General features: G+C 30.8%; 1 protein-coding gene and 1 pseudogene across 6 annotated transcripts in view; one reads left to right on the forward strand and one right to left on the reverse strand.

The window, feature by feature from the left end:
- The window catches only part of LOC139516933 (transient receptor potential cation channel subfamily M member-like 2), a 64429-nt gene that overhangs the window by 10395 nt on the left and 29061 nt on the right, over positions 1-24973 (reverse strand). For all 6 annotated transcript variants that reach the window (XR_011663057.1, XM_071307406.1, XM_071307410.1 and 3 more), the window contains 15 exons: positions 24594-24761; positions 23569-23750; positions 22878-23130; positions 22411-22504; positions 18609-18682; positions 17940-18077; positions 17437-17580; positions 16654-16887; positions 15755-15929; positions 13555-13608; positions 13038-13091; positions 7223-7352; positions 6463-6685; positions 6063-6202; positions 5388-5527 (listed from right to left, as the gene is read on the reverse strand). Coding sequence is in view for 5 of the 6 variants with exons in the window: in XM_071307406.1 (XP_071163507.1) it covers positions 5388-5527; positions 6063-6202; positions 6463-6685; positions 7223-7352; positions 13038-13091; positions 13555-13608; positions 15755-15929; positions 16654-16887; positions 17437-17580; positions 17940-18077; positions 18609-18682; positions 22411-22504; positions 22878-23130; positions 23569-23750; positions 24594-24761 (2203 nt within the window). In the remaining variant the exon portion in view is untranslated. The remainder of the gene's footprint in view (positions 1-5387; positions 5528-6062; positions 6203-6462; positions 6686-7222; positions 7353-13037; positions 13092-13554; positions 13609-15754; positions 15930-16653; positions 16888-17436; positions 17581-17939; positions 18078-18608; positions 18683-22410; positions 22505-22877; positions 23131-23568; positions 23751-24593; positions 24762-24973) is intronic.
- LOC139518170 (uncharacterized) lies at positions 273-4431 on the forward strand (annotated as a pseudogene).

Genomic DNA, 24973 nt, shown 5'->3' on the forward strand with positions numbered 1-24973 from the left:
TATTACAGTAATAAAAATGTTTATCATATAGTATATATTATACTTGTATTAAATAATACTTAAATTTTACAGTTCAATAACATTTAAAAATATTAAAAGGCTATGAAAGGATTATAAGGTTTATTAATCCGATTCCTACAAACCTCACCTAACTGATAAAGGCACCTTTATTAACTGCTTCCAAAATGTTATCACATGCCTTTCCGTTATTGTCTGTGGGGTTTATCACATGCAACTTTGGGTATTTCCAGAAAGTTGAATTGTTTGTAAACATGGCAGACGACACGGACACTGCTGCTTTTGTTCAATTGTTGAAAAACGATAATACAGTTAGGAAAACTGCTAGTGATATGAGACTCTTAACCAAATGGTTGAGATGCAATAACGAGATGAGGTTAGCAGAAGAAGTTCCTGTTACGGAGCTTGATAAATGTTTGGCTCATTTCTTTATGACAGTGAAAAATTTAAGATGAAGAGTCAAACTATGAACCACAATCTATCAGATCAATGCAGAGCAGCATTTCAAGATATCTAACCAAGAAATGTAGAATAAATATAATGGTGGACAAAGAATTTCATCATTCTAGAGATGTGATGTCTGCCAAACTGAAACAGCTTAAATCCATGGGAATGGGAGCCAAAAAAAAGGAAAGCAGACCCCTTCACAGCTGAAGAAGTAAATTTACTATATGAAAAAGAGCTGCTTGGTGCAGGTAACAATTCTTTGCATAATTATTATTTTTTGTTAATGATATTTTAAGTAACTTTGTCTTGTTATTTCACTCTTTGTGACATCACAATTTCCTCTAAAAAATGTACACATGTACAGATGGTCTCTAGAACATACTGAAAGGATAACTAAAACAAGAAATGGTGCTAACTTGGACACACATGCCTTTCAAGCCAAGATGTTTGCTGATACAGGTAAAATTTCAGGAAAAAGGGAGACAAAATTCAAAATTATTATTTAAATTTTTAATCAAATTACAGAAAAAAATCAATTAAAAAGCACAAAACATAGTTAACATGTAGTGTAAATATATATCTAACAAGATATCAAGATATTGCCATCACAAATTAACAACCAGATATTACAAGTGTAGCTATATATATTGTAAACATGTGTATAATAATGATATTTTAACAATCAATATTGAACCGGTTTATCTTCTTTCAGGTAATCCTAGATGTCCTATACAAACATATAAACAGTTTCTTAGAAGAAGACCAGAAGATATGGTTACTGATGATTGTCCCGTTTATTTGGGGTTTTCCAGGCAAATAAAGGATGACTGTGTCTGGTTTTCAAGACAAGCTTTAGGAAAGAACACTTTAAGGTGGCTCGGGCCTATTCAAAGTTTCTATCAGAAGTGCCATATTTTTTGTTATTTTATTCTTTACATAAAGTGAATCAAATTGGTCCAAAAAAAATAGGAGGTCACAGACCATTTCAGCTCAAAATTTTACTTTTAAACAGGTATGTAAAAGGGACAATTTTTCAATGAAATGATAGGGAAAATAGAGGTGTTGACATATTTTTATTGGAATATCAAAAAAACTTTCTATGACAATTGGTCCAAAACTGTAATATAAAATGCTGAAATATAGCTTCATAGAATGAGCAAATAAAAAACATAGGTCACCTATAAGGGAAACAAATATTTGCCTTAAAACACAAATTTTTGCGGCAAATGGTAACCAGATGCTCCGCAGGGCGTAGCTTTATACGACCGCAGAGGTTGAACCCTGAACAGTTGGGGCAAGTATGGACACAACATTCAAGCTGGATTCAGCTCTAAATTTGGATTGTGATTAAATAGTTGACACAGCATAGGTTTCTGACACAGAATGAATGTGTTCTAATGAACTTAAAATTTTTGTTTTCTCTTAGAGCAATTCACTATGCTGTTGAATATTAATCCTCTCAAAACAAGAATGTGTCCTCAGTACACGAATGCCCCACTCGCACTATCATTTTCCATGTTCAGTGGAATGTGAAATTGGAGTAAAAACTCTAATTTGGCATTAAAATTAGAAAGATCATATCATAGGGGACATGTGTACTAATATTGAAGTCGATTGGACTTAAACTTCATCAAAAACTACCTTGACCAAAAACTTTAACCTGAAGCGGGACAGACGGACGGACGAACGGACGGACGAACGAACGGACAGACGGACGGACGCACAGACCAGAAAACATAATGCCCCTCTACTATCGTAGGTGGGGCATAAAAATGTTTGAAGAAATTTTCTTTTTTATTTATGAAATTTCAAATGAGAAAAATTGAACCCAATTTTTTTAATCACATCCCCCTTTCCCTTATTCCAAAACTAATCTCAATTAAAATTTCTAATGGAGTTTGCAACAATAACTACTCATTTAAATACATCATAAAATATTAAGATGTAAAAAAAACTGCTTGTTATCACTGAATATTATTTATTATAATTTATCAGTTGGTAGTAAAAAGTGAATATACATTGTATATTGTATATAACAAAGATTTAAGTTGATTCTGGACAAAGAAAGATAACTCCAATTAAAAAAAAATCTTGCTATTGCACAATATTTTGCAATTAGATATTTCTTGCTTACTATTCTGGACAAAGAAAGATAACTCTAATTAAAATAAAATTTGCTATTTCACAATATTGTGCAATTAGATATTTCTTGCCATTGCGCAATACTGTGCAATTGAAAAGACTTGCTATTGCACAATACTTAATATAATAATTTTAGATCCTGATTTGGACCAACTTGAAAACTGGGCCCATAATAAAAAATCTAAGTACATTTTTGGATTCAGCATATCAAAGAACCCCAAGATTTCAATTTTTGTTGAAATCAGACTAAGTTTAATTTTGGACCCTTTGGACTTTAGTGTAGACCAATTTGAAAACAGGACCAAAAATGAAGAATCTACATACACAGTTAGATTTGGTATATCAAAGAACCCCATTTATTCAATTTTTGATGAAATCAAACAAAGTTTAATTTTGGACCCTGATTTGGACCAACTTGAAAACTGGGCCAATAATCAAGAATCTAAGTACATTTTTAGATTCAGCATATCAAAGAACCTAACTGATTCATTTTTTGTCAAAATCAAACTAAGTTTAATTTTGGACCCTTTGGACCTTAATGTAGACCAATTTGAAAACGGGACCAAAAGTTAAGAATCTACATACACAGTCATGACAGTTAGATTCGGCATATCAAAGAACCCCAATTATTCAATTTTGATGAATCAAACAAAGTTTAATTTTGGACCCTTTGGGCCCCTTATTCTGTTGGGACCAAAACTCCCAAAATCAATACCAACCTTCCTTTTATGGTCATAAACCTTGTGTTTAAATTTCATAGATTTCTATTTACTTATACTAATGTTATGGTGCGAAAACCAAGAAAAATGCTTATTTGGGTCCCTTTTTGGCCCCTAATTCCTAAACTGTTGGGACCTAAACTCCCAAAATCAATACCAACCTTCCTTTTGTAGTCATTAACATTGTGTTTAAATTTCATTGATTTCTATTTACTTAAACTAAAGTTATTGGGCGAAAACCAAGAATAATGCTTATTTGGGCCCTTTTTTGGCCCCTAATTCCTAAACTGTTGAAACCTAAACTCCAAAAATCAATCCCAACCGTTCTTTTGTGGTCATAAACCTTGTGTCAAAATTTCATAGATTTCTATTAACTTAAACTAAAGTTATAGTGCGAAAACCAAGAAAATGCTTATTTGGGCCCTTTTTGGCCCCTAATTCCTAAAATGTTGGGACCAAAACTCCCAAAATCAATACCAACCTTCCTTTTGTGGTCATAAACCTTGTGTTAAAATTTCATAGATTTCCATTCACTTTTACTAAAGTTAGAGTGCGAAAACTAAAAGTATTCGGACGCCGGACGACGACGACGACGACGACGCCGACGCCAACGTGATAGCAATATACGACGAAAAATTTTTCAAATTTTGCGGTCGTATAAAAATGAGTGAAATGTCATTTTCAGCCTTTAACAGATACACATAATAACGAAAACATCCCTTCAATGACATAACTACATATTTTAAAATTTCTAATCAATCAAAATATTTAAAAAAATAATATTGAATTTACGACAAATACTTTTTGTGTGCATTGTAATTCATGCATGAAATTATGCGCAGTCGAATAGTCCCGATCCACCCTAAGTAGTTTTGTTAAAAATATGTGTGAAGACAGTGGTATTCAGGGTAGAAAAACTAATCATAGTGTCAGAAAAACAACTATCACTGCCTTGGAACATGAGGACATACCAGATACACGCATAATGCAGCTGAGTGGACATAAAAATGTTCAATCCATAAACTACTATAGCTCAGCATCAATTGAACAACAGAAGGAATGTCTAATATTTTGAGTAAAATTGGTACAGGGAAAATAACTTCGGAAAAAACCTAAAGCCTTTGGATGATAACAATAATGATATACCATCAGATGATGATGCAGAACTTTTGTCTGCTTCCCAAGAAGCCGAACTTTCTTTTGTTTTAAAGGACATTTCAAATTTGGAATCTAATTCTAAACCAGTTTCAGTAACAACAACTACAGGAATAAATGAAATGCCAGAAATCGTACATGAAAATCACAAAGGAAAAGCAATGCATATGTTCGTAAGGGCAACTATTACAGGAAATGTGACCATTAATTTTTCAAACTAAGAACATTATACATGTAATTGTTGTCATACATTTATGTCACCCTGATTCTTGTTATATTCTTTAAAACAACAATTAAAGTTCAGAAATTTGTATTTGGTTAATTATAAACTATTTTCTTAAAGTTCAAAGAAAGACAAAATTTTAATAGTTCTTGTCTGTATTTCTTCTGTTGAAGTATATGATAAAAAGATGAATACATGTCATTTTTCATATCATACCCTTTATCGGCCTTTGGTCATGATATTATCCCTTGAGCCTACGGCTCTTGGGCTGATATCATGACCGAGGGCCGATAAAGAGTAAGATATAAAAAATGCCATGTAATAATCTATACATATTTTATGGAATGTTTCAGTTTTTTTAATGTCAAGCCTACATAAATCAGAGCCATCTGCATAATAATTGCTTATTTGATGTGCTTTCATCACTGCATGAAATCATAAAGATCTATTAAGCATAAAAATTTGCCTTGTTTATTTTATCTCAAAAAGCTTAGATTAAAAACTAAAATGTTTAAATGTTTTCCTAAATGCATCATGATATGTATATAAAAAGTTTTCAAACATTTATCAGATCTTAAGTGATTTTTTTTCAAATTAACCATTAACAAGAATGTTAAAAGTATAAACTGTTGGAATACTCCAATTTGACAAAATTCTACATAATGTGGTTACTACAAACTTACTGATCTTCTCAATCATGTGACGTAGTTCTTCAAGTGCCATTTGACAGTTAGTAACATTCTGTTCCAAATTAGAAATCTGTTCAACCAATTTACCATCAAATTTTCTTTCTTGTAAAAACTGGCTCATTATACTCTCTAACCTAGAAATGTATTATTTGTAAGTGTAGAATAACAGATATGTTATTTTTGTACAATCATTTTCCTAAAAATTCATATCTAAGTTTGTTTCTGTCTACTTGCCATTTCTCAGACTACTCAAGTGGGACTTAACATTTAACCCTTTCATTATTCAAATAATTTACCAGAGTTTGTTTCAGGTCTTTAATTCACCTTTAAAAGCACTACTGTGTGTTCAGACTGCTTACATTTGACTGATTTTCAACCCTATTGTATGTCACATAATAATGTCATACTACCGTACCGACATTCAACCATACTTTTCTATTTATAGAATACTCATACCTGACTTTCACATAAAAGTAAATTTCAGTCAGCATACAAAGGACTCTCAGTTATCATTGCAGCTCTTAAATTTTTTAGCCCCGTTTTTTTTCAGCCTGTTCAAACCTGTTTTTCAGACTACCCTTACCAGATATCATTTCAAAGCAGGTCTATTTTCACACAACTGCCACCTAACTTTCTTTAACCCTTCTGTTTTATTTTTAAAATACTCACATCTGACTTTGCTTATTAGCCCTGTTATCTTCTGCTTGAAGCTGCTCTTCATCAGTTTCTAATTTCTTGACAAAGTTTCCCCAATAACTGTAATTCTCTGTATACTGAGTCATCATGATATTTATCTTACTAGCTCCATCCTAAAATATTAATTTGAGTAAATGTAAGAACTTAGGATTAAACTTTTCCAACAATTATCATTTCAAACTCTTTCAGAAAATTCTTTGAAAAGTCAAGTTAACAATTTTACTTTACCTACTTCAAACTATCACCTTTTTAATCATAAATTTTATCAAAAACTAATTTTGGAATTACCTTTATAAGGGAGTTACATGAAAACAGTTCCTTTCTAAAAGCACTTTTCAAATACAATGGGAGTCAATATAATTTTTTAACTCACTACTGTTTCCTTTTTTTTCTTGCAGCAATCAGATAAACGCCTGCAACATCTCCTCCAACAGTACTTGCATGAGCTGAATATACATTGGAATACCATTATAATATAGCTGATGATGTTTAATGGTGGAGGGAGGATCAGCTTCTCCTCAAAGTCTACAATCAGACTGTACTTCTGGTACTTATATATAGCTTCTGATTCACCCTGCACTTTGGAATTTGTAGAGCTGTAAAAAAATAATGTCACTTAGATTATTGTCAGATGCTTTGATAAATTCTTCTTTAGTTATTAAAGTGATTGAAAATGTAAACAGAATGACTCAAATTTAAATAAGACATAATATATTTTAAGAGTCTGATGTGCTTTTCTGGATTTACCTACATGGGTTACACTTGAAACCAAATATTTAAAAGTCAAGGAAGTATAAAAACTGATACAGGTTAAATGCTATATGACCAAAGAGTGACCTAAATAAAATAGTCAATTCCATCTAAATTCAATTTGCCAGAGTGAGTTGGAACCTTAGTATCTTTACAATTTTAAAATTTTTAATTTTAGGTAATGATGAAAGGGAAAAGGGATTCACCTTTGACCATTTAATGATAGCTAAAGACTTTTTCAAAGACTTCTCTAGACATTTTTCAACTGATAGCTGTAAAATTAAAATTTTATATTGACTGTTATCTATTAGTTCTAAAAATAAAAGTAGAAACATAACTACTTCTATCTAATAACAAAATATATTATTACAGCTAAACCTTACCTAAACAAAGCATACAGTAAGGTGACCATTATCAGCTTAACAATAAGTAGATACTGTATAACTATCAGGTAACCTCCTAAACTATTGTATGGACACTTTTCTATTGGGGTAGTATCTCCCGGTACTGAGGCTACAAAAAAATAATATATAAGTGTTGTAATTATGCTCATTTTTTTCCCCAATTGATAGCAAGTTACACTGAAATGTTCATGACAGGGAAAACGGTACTATTACATTTTCCTTGCATTTTGTGTACCCAAGGCAGGTGAAGGAAGTCAAATTTGGAGAGCTGTGATTGGATGTAAGGGTACAATATATTTTTTTTATTTATCTATGAATAACTGCAGTGTGTATATTTAAAATATAAATTTTGAAACCTACTGAAATATTTCTAGAGAATTATTCGAAAAGACTTCCAAAATTTCATAAATTTGGCGTAAAATAACGGTGGGCATGGATAACATAAACAAGCTCCGTTGGAAGTTGGTCATGATACTATTTGGCTTTAATTTTTAAAACAGAATAATAAAGTACTGACACCACACATAACTGTTTTATCAAGGTTTTATTATAAAAAGTGGTAAATTTAGAAAATAGTAGTATTGTCGTCTATGACAGAATAAATAGTACCGTTTTCCCTATACTGAAGTTAGCTAGGGAAATCAAAATCACCCAGACTTTAATAATATTACACTATTTTGAAGCTTTTGATTATCACATTTGACTTTTATCACAAAGAATAGAATTTTTTCACTGAGAACAATAATGTGTTGAGAAAAGTGCTGAGTCATCATAATAAGTTAAATTGTTGGGTACTGATATAAAATTTGATTCTAGGATTTCAATATTAACTATATTGTATAAAATGCACCAAACTATAGTTCTTTTGTAGTTGTTTTCACCTTTCGCAATGATAAATTCAATTGGAAACACCAGAATTCAAGTCGCGACAAATATTTTTAACTGAAATATTTGCCTCTTTTGCTGTGTAATTCCCTAAATGTAACACTTGGGTATTTTTCTGGACATAATTTATTAAAATGGGAAATTGTCTAGTTAAGTTTGTACTGTTTATGGGGTTAGGCAATATTTGGTCATACTAGAAGCATGTTCAGTGTTGAAATTGTTCATTTAAAGGGAAAATTCACGATTTTTTACTTATGGTTTAAATATGTTCATTATGACATAATATATATATTCACAAAGTTTTATCGCTATATGTGCAGTAATAAAGGAGAAATTCAATAATTATTGAAAAAATATCAACTACTTCCTGTAGGTCGTGACGTTTTCTCCTGATTTTTGCATGCCGGGATTTAAAATACAATCATTAAAAGTCTTGGTTTTTAATCATATTTTAACGTAATCGTAAGCGCGCCGATGACTTATGCTTTATCTAATAACCATCCGATAATAAGAAGATAAAACGCACAGACGTTCAATTGTACTCATTCGTGAGATAAATTATCTATGTTTAACTTATATATTCGAATTATTTTTGTAGACAACACAAAAAGTTATAAATTTATTTTTAATAAATGCATTTTCGGACTGATAAGGTGAACAAATTAAAGTACAATAATCTGTAAAGACAATATGTTGGTCTTTTACTATCTCTGCTATGGCTAGGTTTATACGATGTGTGTATTCACGGTTCTGTGGCAATACTCGTAGATGGCTTGTTGAAAGGTAAATTGTTATTTGCACTTCGGTATTTAACCACGCCTCTAGGGCACACCTTGCCAGGTGTGACTGTCTATTCGGATCAGTGGTAGCATTTAATACACACATTAAAAATACATATTCAAGTTGGTGACAAATAAAAATTGGTCGCCGTGGAATTATTTAATTATATTTGGTGCTATTATTTATTTGAATTCAAATAAGTTAATTTACTAAGAAATACACAATTTTCGGTTAAAGACGGAAAACTTAATTCATATGTCAGAATGAAATGATATACAAGTCTTGTCCTTGATTTATGTCTCATATAAAAGGGGGATTTAGAAATTAGAAATAGCTTTACTAAATCATTTTTATTTGTCTTTATTAGGCGAAAAAATGTACGAGAACACTTACATTTAGACTTTTGAATGCCATGTATTAATCAATATATGAAACTATCTGAAGATAACTCTACCGAAGCGGAATATAATATGTACGAACAAGGAATTTTATATTTAAATATACAATTCCTTGGTACGAATAAAGAAAAAAATATTTTTGTAATGGAATCGAAAAATTACGAATAGATATTCTTTTCAAGTGTGATAAACGTCAACCAAATTTAGTCATAATGGGGAACGCCCTTATTAAAATCTGAGACAACTATAATAATCGTCGTCTCCCAACGTATATATATACTTAAATAACTATTTGATTAACGATGTTTAAAATTAAAAGACAACGAATTTAATGTTATCTTTCCCTATTTTTGAATGTTATTATAAGTCTGTTCAACTTGCAAGAATACCCCTAAAGCGGACAAATATCCGACAAGCAGTTTATTCTTTAAATTGCTGTCATTGAATATCAAGAAAGAAAATAAATCCAGAAATTGATACTCAATAGTTTTCCTAGAAAATATTCACATTCCTTGGGGATTATTAGTGTACGTCCAGTTGCATATATTTTACATGAATGTTGGAACAATTGTGATGATGACGAATTTCGTCCTTTATTCGAGAACAATTTAATTGATATATAAATCTGTGAGTTTACTATGTTCTTAACTTCGATGAACCAAAGCAAGTTATAAATTGACCTGTATTTAAATCAAATTGTTTCTTTTTTTTCTTCTTCTTCTTTTGGTATACAATAGTCTATCGAAATCGTTGATTACATACTGTTGGCATACATGGACTAGTCTATTTACAAAACTTTTACCACAATTTACACAAAATGTATGTTTCTTTCTTATGTTCAATGTATACATGTATACATATTTTAAATTGCGCTACTGACTACAGTTCCGTAACTTTCTACCAGGCGTATGTATACACGAATCGTCGACAAGTGCGCACATTTTTTTAGATCAATAATTCTGGTATGTTCCAATCTGTCCTAAACTATTGACAACGAGTATATATTACATTTTCCCAAATTAACCCTTGGAAAAATATGTAAATAGATTTGTATTTCTTCAATTATTTTTTTTTGTATTATTTTTTTTTTATAAATAATATTCTTTACACCAGAAATGTTATTTATAAACAAGCGTATGAGTTCAGTAATGACTAGTATATTATATCGCTTTCGGACACGCAAGACAAAAATGTATATTATACATGCACCTGATAGTTCAAAATGGAAAGTTATAAGTAACGGTCGTGTACACTGATCAATACCTACAGAAGTGAAACGATGCATGAACTTGCAAGCCCGCCGGACAGGAAATCGATTGAATACCTGGACGTGTCACCTTACACCCCTTCCAATACCTTTGGGAGTAATACCTTTAGCCATGCTGGTGATCAGATAAGGGAAGATCCGAATTTATTTAAATAAAGTTTATTACTTGAAAGAATTATGAACGAATTAGATTTTCGAAAACAATTTCCACGGAACACTTATTTATCATTTTATGATTTGAACTTTGACTTTTTAACTAATTACAATATTATCAGTTTAAAAATAACAGACTATATGGTTATTTAAAAATATAAGACCATTTTCCGTATCAAGTTAGTCAGTCAGATAAAACAACCGTACGATTGACAAGATATCGACCCCCAATTACGACTACATCGTTTACTGTAGTTTTGTTCCTTTGTGGTTTATTGACATATCGGGATTTTTCATCGGAGAAGGTGACAAGATGGCGGAGAGTAGAGAACTGATACTCAAAATTTAAAATCGATGGTGATCTCTTATTTAGCGGAATAAAACTTTAATATTTATAAATTTGAGCATTTTTATACAGAATGGACATAATATCAATTTTTTATTTTTTTGCGAAGTTTCCCTTTAAGATAAAAAAAAAAAGAGGCCCACTTTAGGCTAAATTTAGATAGATTGTATGCTCTCCTGTGTAAATAATTGTTCACATTCTTGGCAATTCATGCAGTAAATATTTCAATAGTGCTTCATTTTGTAGTTTCTGTCTTGTATTATGTCAGGTATAAATTATTTTTCATTTTCTACTGTTTGAAAGGATTTTTATTGGAAATCAATACTCCCAAGGGACATAATTCAGCTTTTTCATAGATTAATACAGGCAACAAAGGCAACTTTACAGCTGAGTAGTTTGCATATTTAATGTGTTAAGTGTGTAATATCTTTGTTTTTATCATCTCAAGACAAAATAATGGATTTTCTAGAGAATTACTCGAAAAGACTTCTAAAATTTCATTAATTTGGCGTAAAATGACGATGGGCATGGATAACATAAACAAGCTCCATTGGAAGTTGGTCATGATACTATTTGGTTTTAATTTTTAAAACAGAATAATAAAGTGCTGACACCACACATAACTGTTTTATCCAAGTTTTATTAAAAAAGTGGTAAATTTAGAAAATAGTATTATTGTCGTCTATGACAGAATAAAATTTATTAGTACCGTTATCCCTACTATATTGAAGTTAGCTAGGGAAATCAAAATCACCCAGACTTTAATTATATTAAACTATTTTGAAGCTTTTGATTAGCACATTTGACTTTTATCACAAAGAATAGAAATTTTTCACTGAGAACAATAATGTGTTGAGAAAAGTGCTGAGTCATCATAATAAGTCAAATTGTTGGGTACTGATATAAAATTTGATTCTTGGATTTCAATATTAACTATATTGTATAAAATGCACCAAACTATAGTTCTTTTGAAGTTGTTTTCGCCTTTCGCAATGATAAATTCAATTGGAAACACCAGAATTCAAGTTGCAACAAATATTTTTAACTGAAATATTTGCCTCTTTTGCTGTGTAATTCCCTAAATGTATCACTTGGGTATTTCTCTAGACATAATCTATTAAAAGGGGAAATTTTCTAGTTAAGTTTGTACTGTTTATGGGGTTAGGCAATATTTGGTCATACTAGAAGCATGTTCAGTGTTGAAATTGTTCATTTAAGATAAAAAGAGGCCCACTTTAGGCTAAATTTAGATAGATTGTATGCTCTCCTGTGTAAATAATTGTTCACATTCTTGGCAATTCATGCAGTAAATATTTCAATAGTGCTTCATTTTGTAGTTTCTGTCTTGTATTATGTCAGTTATAAATTATTTTTCATTTTCTACTGTTTGAAAGGACTTTTGTTGGAAATCAATACTTCCAAGGGACATAATTCAGCTTTTTCATAGATTAATACAGGCAACAAAGGCAACTTTAAAGCTGAGTAGTTTCCATATTTAATGTGTTAAGAGTGTAATATCTTTGTTTTTATCATCTCAAGACAGAATAATGGATTTTCTAGAGAATTATTCGAAAAGACTTCCAAACTTTCATTAATTTGGAGTAAAATGACGATGGGCATGGATAACATAAACAAGTTCCATTGGAAGTTGGTCATGATACTATTTGGCTTTAATTTTTAAAACAGAATAATAAAGTACTGACACCACACATAACTGTTTTATACAGGTTTTATTATAAAAAGTGGTAAATTTAGAAAATAGTAGTATTGTCGTCTATGACAGAATAAATAGTACCGTTTTCCCTACAAGTATTTTATCACGTAAGATTTTTTTGTGAAATAACACTCTGCTGGTTTCTTTGGAGAATTAGCTGCACATTCTTAATATAAAAAAAAACATCCATTTATTAACCTTAATATGAAATCATCTCAAACTATTTACAGAAATGACAATCAAATACTTACCAAGATTAGTGGTGTTGAAATATTTCCTAGTCCACAGAGTTGCAGAATCTTTATCTAAAAACATATAAAGAGCACCATTATAAAAGTTGCCTTATTCCTTATATTCACTAAATCTATCAAAGAGGTTAAATTTTGTGACCTATAGTTTTTAACTGTAACAGCATTATGGTCTCTGGTGATATGTTTTTACATTGACAATCATACCATATCTTTTTTATTTTTATAAAGATATCATCCGGTTTGATAAAAGATTGCAGTATTTATTCCTGCATGGTAGACAGCTTAAACCTCTATTAATAGATTTGCAAGACCCAAGATATTTGTTGACAGCCTCATGAATCTTGATAATAAATAGATTTTTTGTGATGTAATATACTCATATACAAATTTTTTATAAAATTTAAATAATGGGATCAATGACAGCATCATACAATTTTATTTTGGGTAAATTTACATGGACTGATCATCAAGCCCAGAAATATACCCTTCTCTAATCAAAGTATAAATAAAAACTTACTATAACAGTGACCAATTACTGTAGTATTTTCATATATTTTGGAACATGGTGCACCTATAATTAAACAATTCATAAATATTTTTGAATAAGCATTCTGTAACCCAATAAAAATTCCTTTTTAGTTTAGCTACTTTAAAGTTTATCCAACCCTGAAATAAAACTTTTTCTATAGAAAACATGTTTTACTCAGTATTTTGAGTTCATTTCCAGTATTATACAGATACAGATGTAGGCATTTAGTTTGATATAAAAATCAAAGAGCTGAAGAGCTCTGAGGGAAAAGACGGCCATTGTTTCAATTTTTAGGGGGGTATCTTTTGATAGTCTACATACAAAGAATGAACAGCTAGAACATATAGAGACGCTGACAATAATGAAACTAATTGTTGTTTATTGTTGTTTCATTTCCTTAGTCAAGAATTCATCATACAGACAATTTGGACCAATGAGATCTGCACCTTCTAAATCAAAACATTTAATTAAAGTTGGGAGTTAATCATCTAAAATTCAATTGAATTTAACAATTACTACAATATATTTTAGAATTTTAATTATGTACAACTGAACAGTAGGCTAAGACCATTCTCAATTTTTTGTGACAGTATTCTCAAGAAAGTGAGGACTGAAAAATCTATTCAGTTTTAATTTTCCATTGATAAATTTCCCAGTTACAACTCTCATCACAGGGATACATGTACTTATAAAATCAAATATGATTGATATAAGCTGTGTGAAGTTTGTTTCCAGATCCCACATTTTGATATATCTGTAAAATGCATGAATAAATAGCTTTAAAAGCAATATTTAAAAAAAAAATGGAAAAAAGTGACCACTACAATAATTATGTTGGTACGCTAAATTATTTTTTAATTGATGATTACTTATCATATATATACTTAATGTGACAGTTTTAGTGTTCAGAAACATTAACTTTCATTTTAGTGGGTAATTACTCATCAATTGAGGTGCCCCTTAATTGGAGAAAGATTCTAAAAACATAACTTTACAGAAAGAATGAAAACTGCAGTTGCTCTCCCCAATCTCAATAGGAAAAAGCAACATTTTTTTTTTAAATTTTTTTTTTAACCATTTCAATAATTATGTTGGTACACACATTTTTTTTTATATAGAAGACTACTTATCATATACTAAATGTCACATTTTAAGTTTTCAGAAACATTTACTTTGATTTTAGTGTATAATTACTCATCAATTGAGGTGCTCCTGAATTGGAGGAAGATTCTAAAAACAGAACTTTACAGAAACAATGAAAACTGCCGTTTCTCTCCCCTATCTCATGTATCCCCATTGACATTGTTTACCGCGAAAGTTGACCTACAAATTATCTGATTATAGCCTCAGATTAAAGCATTGCATGTTGGTGTGTGAATCATCTACACTACAGCAAACATCATTAGGTTTACATTTAACAAATACGGATTTTAAATTAGTATACAAATACTGTGAATGATTTTTATAATGAATAAAGGATATCCCTGCGTAGGTCGGCATTCCAACAATGACGTCACTAGGTTAGATATATTTAGAATATTTCGTAATACTGATTTTTCCGGACTGTAAAAGAAACGTATATAGTGTAAGGGAAAGCTCAATATACGATAATTTCACGAGATACGGAAGGGAAATGTGTAAAAAATGTATTTAAAGTCAATTTGTTCTCCTTGTCATCAATTTCAGTATGATTTTTTGAGGGGGTTTCCAAACTATCAAAACAAAATGATTGACGTGAGGGAATGATACTCTGGCCAACCCCATTAGGAAATTGACGGCTTGAAGCCGTCTTTCCCCAAAAACTCTACAAATATGTGTCATTTTGAATTGTATATATATTTTATTAGCTTTTAGGCAATATAGGAAAGGTGTACTGACATTAGAGGTCTCTAAACACATAAGCTCCAAATGGAGCTTTTGTTAGTAGAAGCCATATTAATTATGTGTATCAGCGATGGAAAATGTGAAAGCATAAAAATATAGCACATGCCAATACAGATAATTAACAGCGCCTGGTGTTTCAAAAGCTAACCTGTTTCGGTCCAAAAGGGATCTTCGTCAGAGGCAGAATGCCACTTGTTATAAAGGCAAGTCAATATCATTACACAGTCAATTAAATGCTATTCAGGTGACAGTTTGGTCAAAAACCCTTCAGCAATATTATCAAGGAAAGGAATAAGTAACCTACCTTCTAAATCATCTATTTTAGTAAGAAACATAGCAAAGAAAGCTCTAGACAGTGCCACCCTTATTCCTTCAGGCTCCAGGGGAAAGTTTGGATACAGAACTGCATGCATGGTTATAGCACCTGATACCATAATGATCAAATACATCCTAAACCATGTCAGAAAGTCATGTTTTACCTGAAATATCAAAAAAAGGTCTAATTCAATCTGGTAATAACAATCTGTGACGCTTGTTATCAAAAAAGATCTAAAATATTTTTCTGCAAATTTGTTTACTTTTCTACATTGGCTAGAGGTATAGGGGGAGGGTTGAGATCTCACAAACATGTTTAACCCCGCCGCATTTTTGCGCCTGTCCCAAGTCAGGAGCCTCTGACTTTGTTAGTCTTGTATTATTTTAATTTTAGTTTCTTGTGTACAATTTGGAAATTAGTATGGCGTTCATTATCACTGAACTAGTATATATTTGTTTAGGGGCCAGTTGAAGGACGCCTCCGGGTGCGGGAATTTCTCGCTACATTGAAGACCTGTTGGTGACCTTCTGCTGTTGTTTTTTTCTATGGTCGGGTTGTTGTCTCTTTGGCACATTCCCCATTTCCATTCTCAATTTTATTTCATAATTCAGAAAGAAAAGATATTTAGTATCTGGAATAACTTCACTGTTCACAGTTCATCTCCTAAAACTGTAATGCAAACACAAACTAATTTTTGGGAAAATTTATTCACAATGCAACAGCACTGATTGAAAATCATAGCATTCATATATCTAGACCACAAAATAATGTCAGAAGTAAATATTTTATAGGACTAATACAATAACTTCAAATTGAATTTAAATCCTAAAAAAATAGTCTGCCCATGTACTTTTAAAAACAATTATGAAACTTCAGCACTCTCTTACCATTCTTTTAATACTGATAAGCATAGGTCCAAGTACTGAACTGATAGGTAAGAATACAACCAACACTCTGTAGTAGAAATAGAGCAGACCTAAACTCATTATAAACTTAGTGGTCAGGTAGGTAAAGAATGGCTTGAAGTACTGTGGTATCCTTGCAGTCAAAATGACCATCAATAAAAAGGCCATTACAAATATTTCAAATATTGTCCAGAACAAATCCATCTCTTTGTATTTCTGAAATGATAAATAACAAAATTTCATTACAGACATTGGCGATAAAATCAATTCTTCTAACTTTTATAAAAGGAAAATTAGTTTAATTTATAAAAAGATCAGTCAACATTCAAATTAACTTCCCATCAATTCAAAGTTGAAAATTCAGATTCTAGTTCCAGATGCATATTATTGCTATTTACACAATATGAAATGGAGAAAAGTTGTACTGTAACCAACCTGAAACATCAATAAAGTTTGCACCTGAAATTCAAACATTTAAGAACTCCTTAACCCTTAGGGATTAATGTTAATTTTATTGATAATTAAAGCTGATCATTTTAGTGCAGAAATGCATTTTTTTTTATATATATGACAAAAACTGGAGCATTTGCTGTCTTCCTTTTACTTATGAGGGCTTACAGCAAAGATGAAAAAATTACAACTAAATCTAATGACTGATATCTAATAGACTAATAGGGGATGTTATACAATAGATTAATAATACTTTGTCATTTTTATTCAAGAGGCCAAAAAAAATAACCTGATTGCAACCTCTTTGTAACTTACCTTTCTTTTAACAAATGTGGTTCTTACAAGTTCTGCCCATATCATTAAAATCCAGGTGAATACAGCAATATCAAGTGAAAATACACCACAGTATGGGTACAATGTGGCCAAACTGAATAAAATCAGGAACATGATATAAAACACCTGCAATCATAAAGTCAAGTACATATAAAATATATGTTATGGAAATAATACTTTAATAGGTTTTTATTCAATCTCCAAGAAAAAAAATCAAAAATAACAAAAAAGTGTAATATATCCTTTATAATTCCCATTAACTATGAAAACGACAAATTATTCATCTAAATTTGAAAACACTTCCAATTTACTGTGCCATTATTTTGAAAAATACAGTGGATTCTGCAGAGGCAGTATAGAGGCATATAGAAAGATAACCTATCAAGATAACAATAATTCAAGAATGTTTACAATTACAACACAATTCAGATATTTACTATTTACTTACAACATATATACTAGAAACATATCTACAATATCAGTACCTGATTAAGCCAAAACTTGGTGATAGGTGCACTCCATAAATAATAAAACTGTAAATGTATTGGAACCTTCAGTCTCTCTCTTCCATACTGCCATACACTTCTCATTTTAAAGGCAACTGTTTCTGTAGGTTTCACTATCTGATGTAATATAATTCTTCTGATATTACATGTATCAATGTTAAAGGCCAATCAACTTTTTTGAAGTCAAAGACTAAAGCCCCAATTTCATAATCTTACTGACAAATCACTTTCCCATTATGCATATGCAGACTTAGTTTGGTTAACATTAGGTCTTCAGATAACAGTTATTCCAGAACACAAATAACTATTACAGGGGTCATGGGTCAAGGTGAAAGTCAGAGTGAACTGCTTTAGGTATTTGACACATCCTGATCCAATCATTCTTCTGTGTACAAAGTTTGTCAATATAAGTGTTATGGTTCAAAATTTATGCACCAATCAAATATAAACAGTCTTTTACTATCATAAGGCATAAGGTCAATGTCAAGGTCAGAGTAACCAGACATTGATGTATGACGCACCCCATCCCATAATGCATCAGCAAGATTTACTGTACAAAAGCTATTTACAGGACGCTTTCCCATGTTATTCAGCTAAAATCACACAAACATGATATACAAAAATTTTCAAGCTAATATAAAATCGTACCCAGTCATCAACAAATACTGGTCTATGGTGGCTAGCTAATGGGACATCTTTCTCTGTCTGTTCATCATAATCATCTGTAATATTATATATACAAATATTTTTTAGTAGGTATTTCAATTCACAAAATTATAACTGGTGAGGCTTTATCATCAGCATCCACAAAAATATTTGTATTATATTGACCTATTAATATCATAAAAAAAACCTCAAAATTGATATTACTGACACATAATATGTTAGCTGGGAAACCCTAGGTCTTTTGATCCTTGTGACATTTGGACATACTAAAAAGTAAAAAGGAGTATTACAATGACAAAAAGAACTATGGTTCTACAGCTAGCAATATGTTTCAGCTATGAGTTCCACTTATGACAATGCCATATGGTCATGCTCATGATGCTGTTAGGTAATAGTCATCAAATAATTGAGCAGCACCACAGGTGCTATATATGGACCAGGAACTGCTTACCTTTCAGGGGCACCTGAGTTCATCCTTTGTCTTATGGTGGGATTTATGTTGCTCATCCATTAGTTTTCCTTTTTGTGTTGGTGGATTTTAGTCACCTTTTTCATGATTTTTTTTGTATATTTGCCAAGCATTGTTAATTTTTCATCAACTTAGGAGTTTTAAATATCCTATTGGTATCTTCTGCATCTTTTGTATGTATTCTTTCATTTTTTTTACATTTCATTTGATGCAAGCAAGCAATATAACATTTATTAAGACAACACTCAATTGATTCAACTGAAATGGCAGACTACCATGGCAAGATATGTACCAAAAATACCAAGTGAGATTTTCATAAATGATACAATTAGAACATTTGTTACTGTTAAATAAGGAATAAATCACAAATGATTTGTATTAGCAATCATTAAGTGCATTTGAGAACCATCTCAATAATTTACCAAATTGTTCATCTATTCAAAAATACTTATATTGTTCTGACATATGCAGCTTATTGCTCATTGTTTACAAATACAAATATAAAAAAAAACAAATGATTAGGCCATTTCAAACTTTAATATTTCCTTTCTTTCACCGTAAAATCTTAATAACAATTCATAATATTTGATAGACATTACAGTAGAGACTTCATTCATATCTATCAAGCATCTGAACATAAACTGACCAGTATGCTTTTATAAGCTTTATAGGTCACCTAATGCACCATGTCCTTGAACAATAAGAATGCATTTCATGGTGATACTCATATTTTAGGACTGTTTTTACTGTATGCAATGATTAATGATGTTAAAAACAAAATTACTCTAACACAACTTTTGTTTTTATACAAACCAAGATGCAAAAACACTAACAAAGTTACTCATGCATAACATAAAGGTCACAGGGACACAAATGCTAATGACAACTGCTGTGATGTGTTAGAGGTAGGAGAGCTGTTAATTTCCTTCCCCATTCACAATTAATCTCTGCCATACTAGACATGTTTCTTCATTAGGGGTAAAATCCAGTTTAGGTGATCTTATTACTTACAATTAAATATGGGTTCCAATGTAAAACTTAACTCTTTTAGGTGTGAAATGTAGGAGAAAGTTAACTTATTTCGCCAAATGCTGACCTTCTCTTAAAAAATCATGTAATCAAGTTCGGATTATCCTTTGAGTTGTCTGTTGATATGGTATGGACCCAAATGTTAAACCTAACAAAGGTCCATTAAGTAAAATGTAAGACATAGTGACCTACTTTTACAAAGATACAAACTCAGAAGTGAATGTATAAAACTTAAACAACTTTGGCTTTTCTAGATGATCAAATAAGTAAATTTCTGATGCTCTGATTATAAATCAAATAAGTTTCTGACAAGGTATGCAATGTGAATTAGTACTTTTGTTAGTATGCTCTTTTAGAAAAACATCGCTCTTGGATATAAAACTTAATCAGAAAATGTGCCTTAGCTAATTATACTAAGCAATTCACATACCAAACTAGGTGTAAAAATGTTGTTTCTAAACTTAAAAAAAACAGAGTTCTTTCATACAGTGGATCATTTAAACATGCAGTGAGCAGTAAAACCTTTACTGCAGCATTCAACATGTATCTATAAGTTTTTTACAACATTGGAAATCAAACATATAGAAAGACTTACAATAGAATTTAAGCAGAAGCCAAATATTTTTACTTACTTGTTTTTCCTTTTATGGAATGTAAATCAGTGTAAAGTCAGTTTTTACATAGTCTTTTCAAAAGTACACACACTTACCTGAACTCAGTATACTTCAAAATCTTCATGGGTTGCTTTAGTTATATCTTAATGTAATATGTTTTTGTCATTTAGTATTTCAAGGGAAGTTGGTGTTGAAAGCAGATCTATGATTGGTTCTTTTTTTATTCAAAACTTGTTTAGAAACTGAGTGATTATGAGCTAAGCATTTTGTATGGACATTTACTTTTTATTGAAGTCTATTTGTTAACCTCTAAATGCCTTAGGTATTTTTGTGTATTTGGGTTGGAAGTCAACTGATGTTATACACACATTTCCTTTTATTGCACGCACATACTAGATTTTTCAAAAATCTGAATTGATTTGTCAATATCATGCTTGCAATATTTATACTAGTCATACATGTATTATCAAACTAAATCAGTGTGATTTATCCTGTTAAATGTGTAAAAACAGAATTTGCAGAAAATTTTTGAAATACACATCTAAAACAACTATTCACAGCATTTTAATTTAAAGATAAAGTAATGGTATTAGTGGGATGCATTTATTGAAAAAAAATATATATATTCCATGGAGAAAAATATAACCCAGCAGCCTTGTAAGTTATCTTAATTTAAATACTTCAAGTAATGAACCCCATCTGAGACAAGAGCGAACATCCTAAAATGTCTAACAAGCTCAACTGAAATGTAGAACTAGTAATGTCTCTATAGACAAAATATAGTTGACCTATTAAAACCAGTTACTTAAAAAGTTTCAGAATCACAAAAATGTTGATAAATGAAAATGAAATAAAGGTTAAAAATGAAAAATTAGAAAATATATAGTGAAAGTTTTTCTCCCTTGACAATGAAACTAGAAGGGTATAATTAGTCATGCCAAGTTTCATTAGCCCACTCCAAATGGTTGTAAACTAGCAGAAATGATTTGTGATGTAGGAAATAATGCATGGACAGAAATAGTCTGCACAAAAATCTATTCTGACTTCTAGTCCTAAAACAATTTTTCTCATGTGCCTGAACAAAGTTTTGCCAAAACTTACTAGTCCAATAAATTTTTACTAGTTTTGGGCATCAGACAATTGTCTCACAACACAGACTGTAGACAAGCTGATATTATACCCTTCAGCAAATCAATGAATAATTGATAAGAGGTGATGATCTCATAAATGCTTTCAGAAGGACATGTACATCTTACATTGATTTTATAGACTAAAGTAGCTGACCAATTACATAAAGAGACTGATGAGAGACCAACCTAATCACAAAAACTTAAGTTCCATCATTATACCATCAAAATGGATACTATATACCAACCATACATGTATATAAGGTTGAAATTCAATCTCAAAAGCTATTTCATTTTTTGATACAATGTATTGGTGTTTGTATTTTTAATGTTACATTATACTTGGAATAGATAATTTTAAAACTACATGTGTACAACAAACTACTAACTAAGCACAAATAATGTACATATGTTATATGTGTAATGCATACTAACATGTATATGTACGGTAAATGGACAAATGTCCGTTCAAGGAAAACACATATATATATATACATTATATTACTTTTTAAATTAATTAGTGAAAGGTAAATATGATTACATACCATCCATTATTTTGTCCTGTCTTCTTTTTTTATCTGCTAAGTCATATTCTATCCAGATGAACATTGGGAAAATTAGTACCAAGCTTAAATAAATCTATAATAAAACAAAACAGAAAATTAGAGCTGAACTTTAGAATAAAACAAATAGAGAAAAAGTTGCTTGAAAAAAAAAAGAAATTACACTGCCATTCACATTTTTACTCATAGCATGCTAACTTATGATGCATTTCACAATTAAAACCATTGATTTATTGTCCATAAATGGTTTTACGATGAAAAGACACCTAAACACATTTAAGTTTAAACCAGTTTTTGAGTGAAGTTTAAAATTTGATCAGTTGTCCATAAATAGTTTTATAATAAAAAGACACCTAAGCATATTTAAGTTTAAACCAGTTTTTATGACTAACCGCCTTCATAAATGTAAAACAGACAAGATAAAGCTGATGATTTACACTTTTACATACCTTTACCCAGTTTGGTATCTTAACAGGTCCCCAGTCATATTTTCTTATAAGTAAGTTTCCAAACCACCTTCTTCTAAGCCACTTCTGGCAGATATAGTGGGCAATAAAATGCTTATTCTTTGACATATGAGCAAGTTCTATAACAGTCTTGAAATTGAAGTCCTCTAGACGTTCATCCAACAATGCTATTGTGTTTATGTTAGAATCTTTGTAACTGTAGTCTAATAACTGAACTGCCATTTTGCCAAATTCTCTGAATAGAAAAGATTTTTTATTCAAAGTCAATGTTATGTATTCTAAAAATGCACCAAAAATATACACCTTCATTTACTTACTCCTCAAGATATTTCAGTATCTTAAGCGTTTCAATGTTCTTCCAAAAAATACTTTCATACAAAGAATAATAATTTTATCCAGTACTTTTTTTAGATTCCAAAGTTTCTAGACGTTTTTGTGAACCAAATGAGCTGCTGATTAAATATGAATTCATTCTGTTTGGGAAAACCAAAGAAAAGAGTGAAGAAAATATTTGTAGGACAAACAGACTTATTGTAAAGGTGAAGATCTATTGTCACATTCCTTGAGGCCTCAGTGGTGTTATTAAATCATCATAAAATATATACAGATCTAGAGACTTGGATGAAATACCATGCTTTTCTGCCAAAAATCAATTTCAAAATAAAACATTTACCTTGAAGATGCCAACAGCCTCCTTTTCAAGTCCACATCAGGACACCATCTTTTTGCCATTCTATGCCAGATCATACTGACAATAATAGCCATTGCCATTGGTTCCTCGGTTTTCTTCCATAATGTCTTTGTTAGCTCTGCATCAAAGTTTAATGCTGCCCAGTAAACTAAGATATTGAAGGCCTAGAAAATTTATTAATTATAGCATAACTAATCAAAGAATTCAAATATCGAAAAATATTCAACGGGTGACCGAAAACACATTAATTCACAAATGCACGCAGCGCATGATTTAATTATCAGTGTTGTTCGGTCTTTTTATTACATTGGCAAATATTTTTTTTTTAATGAAATTAAAGAAGAAAATGTAAGGAACTATATCTTTTTCTACACATTCACGATTTGTTTTAATCCGACTGTATCGACGTCTTGACAACGCCAATTGTTGTATGACGTCAGTGGAGTGAAATAACCACGGCTGTCTTTAATTACTGTCTTCCATATTAGTTTTTCATTTATTGTTTTGTCGTAATTAAGGTTGTTGGTTTTTTTCAATACAATTGTTTCACATTGTGTCATGACAGGGCCTTTTATGGATTAGTATATATTCAGTGGTCATTGTCAATTCCGTACAATGACCTATATGTCTCTATGTATGTGCCTGTCCCAAGTCAGGAGCCTGTAATTCAGTGGTTGTCGTTTGTTTATGTGTTACATATTTGTATTTTCGTTCATTTTTTTAACATAAATTAGGCTGCTAATTTTCTAGTTTGAATTGTTTTACATTGTCATTTCAGGGCCTTTTATACCGGACTATGTGGTATGGGCTTTGCTCATTGTTGAAGGCCATCTGGTGACCTTTAGTTGTTTTAAAATTTCTGTGTCATTTTGGTCTCTTGTGAAGAGTTGTCATCTTCTTCATTATATAGACTGTTGTTTAAATCATTTTCCTTTGGTCTCAGGTATATAGTTGTCTGATTGGCAATCATACCACATGACTTTAGATTTATATTAGTCTAAAATAACCTTTCTTTCAGCTACAGCAGGTGCTGAAACATTGCCATCCATTGCCTCAATTTCTTCAAAATCAGTAAATGAAGCTAGCTGTGTCAGATATGTTGCTTTATACAATAGTTTATTCATTCCACATTTGTATCCATACACAAATCTTTTACCAACAGGATAGTCTGAAATCTAAACATACAAAATATTAGGTGACAAAAAGCCATACTTTGGTTTTTGTTTGTACAAATTTTCATGGCCTTAGAAAAAAAAGGTTTTTTTAATATATGATTTGGTTATATAATTCTTCTTACAAGCCCATAATAAATTAGTTTTTGTGGAACACTTTTCTTTTTGTTCACCTATAATAACTCATTAATTATTTTTTTTTAAAAAGCATTTGA

This window comes from Mytilus edulis, chromosome 3, assembly GCF_963676685.1.
Source record: "Mytilus edulis chromosome 3, xbMytEdul2.2, whole genome shotgun sequence".
NCBI classification, from domain to species: Eukaryota; Metazoa; Mollusca; class Bivalvia; order Mytilida; family Mytilidae; genus Mytilus; species Mytilus edulis.